This window comes from Sorghum bicolor, chromosome 3 (genome assembly GCF_000003195.3).
Source record: "Sorghum bicolor cultivar BTx623 chromosome 3, Sorghum_bicolor_NCBIv3, whole genome shotgun sequence".
NCBI lineage: Eukaryota > Viridiplantae > Streptophyta > Magnoliopsida > Poales > Poaceae > Sorghum > Sorghum bicolor.
Window position 1 is genome coordinate 70,376,728 of NC_012872.2, and position 8,841 is coordinate 70,385,568.

Consider the following 8,841-nt stretch of genomic DNA (forward strand, 5'->3'; position numbering starts at 1 on the left):
CATTGTGTGATAGACTAAAGATAGATGCCTGATTTTATCAGGCATTTTTTGTTTTAGGCCCTGTTTAGTTTGCCACCCAAAATTTTTTCATCCATCTCATCGAATCTTTGGACACATGCATGGAACATTAAATGTACATAAAAAAATAAAGTAATTATACAGTTTGGTTGAAAATCGCGAGACGAATCTTTTAAGCCTAGTTACTTCATGATTAGCCTTAAGTGCTACAGTAACCCACATATGCTAATGACAGATTAATTATACTTAATAGATTTGTCTTGCAGTTTCCTGACGAGCTATGTAATTTGTTTTTTTATTAGTTTCTAAAAATCTCTCCCGACATCCTTCCGACATATCCGATGTGATATCCAAAAAATTTTCATCTCCAATCTAAACAGGGCCTTATTATTCCTTTAATCGATCTCTACAATTTTGTTTTTCTTGCTTGTTTGTCCAGTAAGACAGGTATACGCCTACACTAACTACAATCAAGTATCTCATTTTTTATGGACTTGTTATCAAGGTTACAAGACAAATGATGGGTATTTGTAGATCAGCTGTGTTTCTCAACTTTTCTACATAGCATTTGTTAAAACCAAATATATGTTCCCAAATGAAGTACTGTAATTTTCATATAGACTTTTTTGTTAGTGGGGTAGGTTTGTTTTTTAGTTTTATGATTTATTTTAGTTTTTTTATTTTTTTTAAATGTCACCGTAGCGTTAGTACGGGCAATATACTAGTAATAGTTAGTTGTAATCTATTGGCTAAGAGCTTAGTGTGTAGTTTGATATAGGTGTTCAACAAAGAAATGGCCCTGAAATGTGACACCAGCTTTGCACTATCCACTTCTGCAATTAAAGTGATGTAGGGAATATTGATACCTTGGAGACAAATGCTGTTTTACCAAAAGCTATAGCAAAGGTTGTAGAAGTCTTGTTTAATGCATGGCCAACATTTCTTAATGAATCCGTTGCTACAGTTATCTAGTCCTGGTGATTTGTCATTAGGAAGACAGTCGACCACATTACTGTTTCTTCAATTGTGAAATCCTCCTCTAAAAAAATCACATGGTTTGATATCTGAATGAAATCATGTTGATTAACAGAAAATTGATAAACTTTAGAAACCCCCAGCCTTTCTTTGAAATAGGCCCAAAGAAGGTTTTCCTTTCCTTGGTGAGATGTGTAAGTTTGTCCATTGCTGTACTCAAGGCACTAATTGGGTTATTTCTATACTTGATGGTAGCATTTGCGTGAAAAACTTTGTGTCAACATCTCCAAGTTTTACCCATTTAATAGATCCTCTTCCAATAGCCTTTTAGGCCTTGTTTACTTCCACCCAAAAACCCAAAATTTTTCAAGATTTCTCGTCACATCGAATTTTTAGACGTATGCATAGAGTATTAAATATAGACGAAAATAAAAACTAATTGCACAGTTTGGTCGGAATTTACGAGACGAATCTTTTGAGTCTAGTTAGTTCATGGTTGGACAATAATTACTACAAACAAACGAAAGTGCTACAGTGTCGCGAAATTTTTTTCCTCTGAAACTAAACACGGCCTTACTCATATACTCCCTCCATTCAGGCAAGAGTTGAAGAACAGGCGCTGACATTTACTCTGTTCGCAACAGTTGCGATGGCCGAGAAGGACGCTGCATGACGCCTAAGAAAAGAGAATAGAAGAAATATTTGCTAATATATAGATTTATTTTTATTTGTATATATGTCATAGGCAGCAGCAAAAAACTATACACACAATTAACATACCATGAGAGACTGTTGTGTAGTTGATCTTCGCGTTTACCATGGGGTTCCTTCCTCCATCCCCAAATGTATCAATTCCTAGAACTTGTGCAAGTTAGACTATTGTTTGACTAACTTTATAAAAAAAGATAATAATTATTTTCTAGTTTTTTTAAAACGCATTTTATGATAAATATATTCTATGGTATATCTATCTAATATATATAATAATAATATTAATTTGAAGTCATAAATCTTGACATGTTTTTTGTTAGAAATTTGATAAAAGATTAAAAAGTTTATTTTAAGACAACTCTAGGAATCTCATATTCCGAGACACCGGGAGTAATTAAGAATCACGGTAATCATTTATTGTCCTGTCTGCTTTCAGTTTAACGGAAGGTGGTACTAACGGAACTTTGCTTAATCCATTGCCCACCCTGGCGTGCACGTGCAAGTTTCACGTTTGGTAATCGTTACCAATCGTTGTGGATTGGCGGAGGCTGAGCAACTCAAGAGAATAGATAAAACTGTTTTCTAAATTTCTTGAAGCTCTCCTTGCACAGCCACAGCCTGTCTGTGCCATGCCTACTCTACATGCATGCAGCATGTTCAGTACCAAGGACTGGAAATAGGCAAGAGAGGGATGACCGGCCGGCCGCTGTCCTCGCTTCGTGGCGTGGTGTCAAATCTGAGCGAACGAACAGCAGCCACGGCGCAAGCGTTTCTTTGGGCAGAGGACCAGCACTGACGGAAGCAAAGGAGTGCGGCGGCATACACGGCGGAGGTCCAGCGACAGCCACCTGTTGCTCATGGACTGCAGTGGCGGCGACGAGCCTTTGAGACGGGCAGCAACGTGCGGTCAAGGAACAGGCCGGGTGGCGGCGTGGCGCAGAGGCAGGGGTGGGTGATGTTTACCGAGCGAGGCATGGACCATTTCATCGGATGGATCAGCTCATCAGCCCGGGACATTTCATCGGATGGAGAACCCGGCAGAATCAGAGTTCTGGAAGCTGTTAAAAGAACAGAAAATAGCCAGCCAACTATTGGACTAAGCAGTAAAAACCCTAATCAGCAGAGTCCAAGCAAACGCACATTCATCATAGTAATTAAGATACTAACATCTACCGTAGAGAACAGAATTCAGCATAAAAGCACAATGTACTTGGAGCAACACCACATAAATCTAGTACTGAAAGGAAGTAAATTAGCACCACTTCATAGATATAACTGCCTTCTTAGAATGCGGAACAATGAACGTGGATACTAACACAAACCAAAGTCTAAATATTAATACATGAAGATAAACAAGTGAATTTGTGCAATCATCCTCGGCTCCGTTCGGTTATCTGAGATTGATTCCCAGCAAAACCTTTCCTTCAGGAATTTGTACTACGGAGGAACAGTGTCAGGCCCATAATAGCCTGTTCCGGGACAACCGAACGAGGCCTCAAGAGATCCTCTTTTCACTGACAAGATCGACCAAGTAACTTTGACTAGCATCCTGTGGCCACCACAAGTAATCTCAACCTTGTCTGCGCCTTTAATTTGTGGAGTAAATTCAAAGATTCTAGGGTTCAAATCACCACTGCGGGGATATATATGGAATATCAACATCTGATCGACAGAGACTGAAACAACATGCCGCAGCAACTTCAGAACTCTGTCATTACCAATGGTATTTGCCCCATGAACATCACTGTCATACAACAGAATATGACTTGGAATATCAGTGGTGCAAACAGTTACTCTTCCATAAAAAGAACTGGACCCTGACAATATTCTTATCTCAATGGTGCCCTCCAATGCTTTCTTCACATATGAAAACATCAGATCCACCTCGCTGAGCCAGCTAGAAGTAGTTTCCGTTTTAACCGTGTCGTTAATTCTTGCACTATCCACGTCAATCAACGTTTTGCAAAATTGTCTGTCCTCGCTCTCTCTATCCTGCTTGATCTTCAGATTTATCTCAAAATAAGCATCAGTGCTAAGAACAATACCTCTGGTTGGGCCAGTCAGAATCAAAGATTCACCCTACAAGCAAGTTCACAGGAAATGTCAAAAGAAATATCTCTTTATACTATCTTAGTAGGAAGCAGATTGTTCCTTATTGATTTTGCATAGGTTAAATGTGTTGGAGACTCAAAATAGCACATCATCACAAAAGTTGGCATAATGATAAACTAGAATGAGAAAACTGAAACTGCTCAAAGTCAGCCAAGGCCTTGTTTAGTTCCGAAAAAATTTCGGATTTCGGCACTGTAGCATTTTCGTTTTTATTTGACAAATATTATCCAATCGTAGACTAACTAGGCTTAAAAGATTCATCTCGTGATTTACAGGCAAACTGTGCAATTAGTTTTTATTTTCATCTATATTTAATGCTTCATGCATGTGCTCCAAAATTTGATGCGATGGGGAATCTTAAAAAGTTTTTGGTTTTCGGGGTGAACTAAACAAGGCCCAAGATACTTCATGGAATGTGGTATTATGATGATAGATTTAATGGCACCTATTTTAATGACAGATTGGAAGTGTCCACATGATAGTCAATGGGCCACCTCCGTGGAGAGCGTACCATGCCACTTTAATGAAAGCAACAAGATCATGCTATTAAACTTTCGCGACAGTTTTATTTGTCAACATTTCACATAATACACATTACTGTTTATTGACCATTATCACAGAAAATCCAGATTAAAACCAAGATCTTCCCTCTGGAATTAATAAAAAGTTGCTACTACAGTGAGAATGTGTGGGATAAGTATTGCTGAAATTCGAGTAAATAATAAACAGCAGATTCACAAGTGTTAACACCCATGCCAAAATAATCTTCTAAAAAATATATGCCAAAAGGATAAACTGATACAAATATAGGAACTAGTGCAACAGCACACTTTTTTGCACCAGAATGATAGAATGTTGCAGTCTTTTAGTAGTAGAATTCTAGTATTGAAGACTGATAAAACAGTTATTTGCATATAAACCAAAAAAGAAGAGGAAAATACTTCACGCCTACATTCTTTAAAGTTCTCTAAAATACCTCTGACTCAACAAGTTGGCAATTGTTCCTGTTGCGCTTGAAGATGTAGTTGCATTTCATATCCAAACGGTCTCTGACTATCACAGTCCCATACACATTGATAGGGTAACCAACATCCGAAGACCTTATCTTCAGACAAAGAACATTTAAAGAGTCGGTCAACATGTGGTCACCTCCGATAAGTGAATCTGTAAAGCGCATCGGTCCATATTGTGCTGAGGAAAAGGAAACAAGGTTATTTTACAGTTAGAGAAGAACAATATGGTACAAAAAATAAATACTGATAATCTATAAGGTCAAGTTTTATGTTTTCATGGCCTCATGTCAGGATTCTGTTTGAATGACAAGATTACTTACATTGCATAGAGCTAATCAGTGAAATGATGAAAAGTAAATTAACATCAACCTAATACTAATAGGAATAACAGTCAAGATGCTGCACATGTCCGGATAAAGCATACATTTCACAACACAGGTAGGCTAAAATGGGCGAGACATGAGAAACGGAAGGCACCCCACACCTAGGGCATGTTCGGCACACCTCCAAAGCCGATTCTGGGAAGAGGGGGAGAGCTATGCAAAACAACATTTTGCAGAGAAGTGGTTCATAGGCTGATAATATGAAGTGATTTGTTTTAATCAAAATGAGATGATTATCTGAAGTGAACAAAAGAGCTGGGAGCTGAAAAAGTAGCTTCTTATTTGCTTCCCACACGGAATCACTTCTTCTATACAGTTTATCCTAAAGAATCTTTTTTTTAGTCAGTCACAGAATAACTTCACACAAAGAATCAGGTGGAGTTGTACCAAACAGGCCCTAAGCATCAACAGAAAATGTCCTGCACATAGTCACCTCCATGGTCAAGTAGAGGCCTCATATTTTCAGTAGAGGAATGGGAGGTGAAAATATTTCAGTTTTGTCTGCTATACCAGCTTGTGCAAATCTGTATTCCCTAATGCAATCGAATCTGGGCTTCTAGTTATGCTACATTCCTGCCTGAGCACTGTGCAAATCTGCATAAGAGGTTCTGCGGGCAACCAAACACAGGTAGACTGCACTGCACAATCAATTAATGCAGGTAACCAAACAGACGCAGAACAACTAATGAAATGACACGCAGCTCTCCTGCGTTGTTTTAAAAAAAATAGTGCAAAAGAATTTTCTCTCAATCCATAAATTTACGCATAGATGGAATCATTAACATTGCATAATTGTCTTTCTTGACGTGAGCTTTCACAAAGTCCTTAACTATTACCAACAAACAGAATCATTTACAAATTTTCAATGAACAGACTCATTACTGGGCCCTCCTAGGTAACCATATAAATCTGCCTCTGAAGGAACTCACTATTCTATAAAAACATACATTGGTGACAACATGTATGTCTCTCATGCATATGATTACATCACAACATTCACAAGCTCTACAAGACATTATACCACATGTTTTTGGGATTTACTATTGTGTACAGCAAAGTTCTATGTATGATTAGAAAAAATTGAGCACAGATAGAAAAGAAAAGGTAGGCTTTGGTATGCATGTCTTTGTAAGTGACATCCTGCATTTAGAGGTATACTCATACAAGAAATATAATCATGTCCTTTTTTTGCAGTGAAACAGCACTCCATACAACAGGAGAAATTTGCTATTATAGGATCCTAAACGTGTGGGTTTCGCTATAATAGGATTCTAAACATCTACTTCGCTATAACGACTCTCAAAACATTAACACTTCGCTACTATAACATTATGGCCTTCAAATAGACAAATTGAACTCAAATCTTTTCAAATTCAAATATTTTCATTTAATCACAGAACTGCCCTTAGGGCGGCTGCTGCTGCTGCATGGCTGCTGGCCGGCTGTAGCCTGGCTGGCTGGCCGGCGCTGCTGCCTGCAACCCCCTCACCTCTGTGCCGGGGTTCAGCGACGCCATCCGCCGCTGGAAACCTGCCAGCAACGACGACGCGACGCGTCATCCTCGGCGACGACGCACACTCACCTCACGGCGCCGTACCGCTCCGCCGTCAGGACGTCCTCGTTCATAGTCGCGTCGTGTAGGAACCGCCGTGACAGCCTCACCATCGCCAGGGTCAGGTCCCCTGCGTTGCGCCCACCAGAGGAAGCAGCACGATGGTGACCAGACCATCTGCAGGATGTGTCATGTGTGTGCGCACGTGGCTCAAGAACTAGTTGCAGCAGCCGCCGCCCTAAGAGTAGATTAAATGAAAATATTTGAATTTGAAGAGATTTGAGTTCAATTTATCTATTTGAAGGCCATGATGTTATAATAGCAAAGTGTTAATGTTTTGAGAGTCGTTATAGCGAAGCAGATGTTTGGAATCCTATTATAGCGAAACCCACACGTTTGGGATCCTATAATAACAAATTTCTCCTTCTAATGAATATTACCCGTATGTTTGTTTCACACGAATCTAAACAATTTCTTTATTTTTTCTCTCAAAAAAGCATTTGATCCTGTCAAGGACCTGGTGATCTAGGGTAGCTGGCCCTCGACTACGTAGCTCGTAGTCTCGTGCCGTGTCTTCCAGAACAGAGGTTATGCTCCTCACGAGCTCTGGGCTTGAGAACGTTGGAGAGAGGATTAGAGAATAATAGATTGATCTTGCTTAACCTTTTAACAATCCAGGTACAAGGCTATATAGGCCCTTCGGCTAACTGAATTGGGAAACAAACTAACAACTCCTAATTCTAAGGCCTAATCTCAGCCACTAGTGTCGGCCCCGTCTGTTGCCCCCGCGGTGATCGCGGTCGCCGCGTCGCGCACGCGGGCTGCGGCCCGACGGACATCGCGCGCCCTTCGGCTCCTGGAGTAGACGGTGCCCCACATGACAGATCCCCACTAAAGGAAAACCAGATTACACATGGTAGTCCACATCCACATTAATAAAGATCTTTTTAAGCTGTATAAACATGCTTAGCATTGTGATTGTCACAATCACTACGCTGTCACTGCCTCTAGGAGTACAGATTGAATGGAAGTGACTTGGTGTGAGACGGACTACACAGGTTGAACACCTGCAAGATCTGACCCACCATTTTGCCTGTGGCTGTTTCCCACCATTTTGTCCATCCCATTCTCTATTTTTTTTCACCAAGATTACCCGATTTGCCCACAAAATACCCAAATAGTCAGTACTAGTCTGTGCAATTCAAAACTACTTGAGATTGTATCTTAAAAAAACGAATGGCCATTATATATATAATACAAAAAAAAAAAGGGGGGGGGGGGGGGGGGGGGGGTGAAGGTGAGGGATTACTTTCATCATCAAGGTTGAAGGTGATGAGGTTGACGAACCAAACTTGGGTGTACGAGCGGGATCCCGTCTTAGGGTCAAACTCGAAAAGCTTGTTCATCATGGTCCGTCTGAGCTCCCATCTCGCATTTTCCTCCGGCGTATCGATCTCCCACGAATACTTAAACGGCGGTTTCTGGCTCTGCTGCCGACGCTTCTGCTTCTCCGCTGCTGCCTCCTCTTCATCCTCCTCGATGTACATGGGAAGCCCATCGCAATCTTCGGCTGCCATCAGCCCTGGAACAGGAGAGGATCAAAGCGCGAAGGTCGTCACGGCCTACAAACCCTAGACCATGAGGACGATTGGGAGGGAAGATGAATATTGATGAAACACGAATCACCAGCCAGACAGGAGTGATGATTGAGAACGAAGCACTATCCTCACCTGTGCTGACGCTATCCTCCTCGTCTATCTGTATCCGCCGCCGCCCGTATGCTTGGGGGTGTCGACGGCGAGGGTGGATATATGGGGGATTGGTGAGCGGCGCTACCACTGCGTCCCTGCCGGACCGGACCAGCCTATAATGGAATGGACCACTAACGGCCCAGATTTAGACCTCAAATCGATGGCCCAGAACTTTGGCCCACTGTAGCCTATAGAACTCAGCTATCGAGGTGACCTGAATTTGATGGCCCAATTTGAGAGCTTGCCTTGTTTAGTTACTCCGCAAAAGTTTACACCATATCTTATTAAATATTTAGATATATACATAAAATGTTAAATATAAACTA

General features: G+C 40.9%; 1 protein-coding gene across 1 annotated transcript; it reads right to left on the reverse strand.

Moving 5' to 3' along the window:
• On the reverse strand, positions 2,855-8,622 carry LOC110433976. Its single transcript, XM_021457276.1, has 4 exons — positions 8,495-8,622; positions 8,074-8,346; positions 4,793-5,007; positions 2,855-3,783 (listed from the first exon to the last, which is right to left on the reverse strand). The coding sequence occupies exons 2-4, from the start codon at positions 8,339-8,341 to the stop codon at positions 3,142-3,144; spliced, it is 1,125 nt and encodes a 374-aa protein (XP_021312951.1). The 5' UTR covers positions 8,342-8,346; positions 8,495-8,622; the 3' UTR covers positions 2,855-3,141.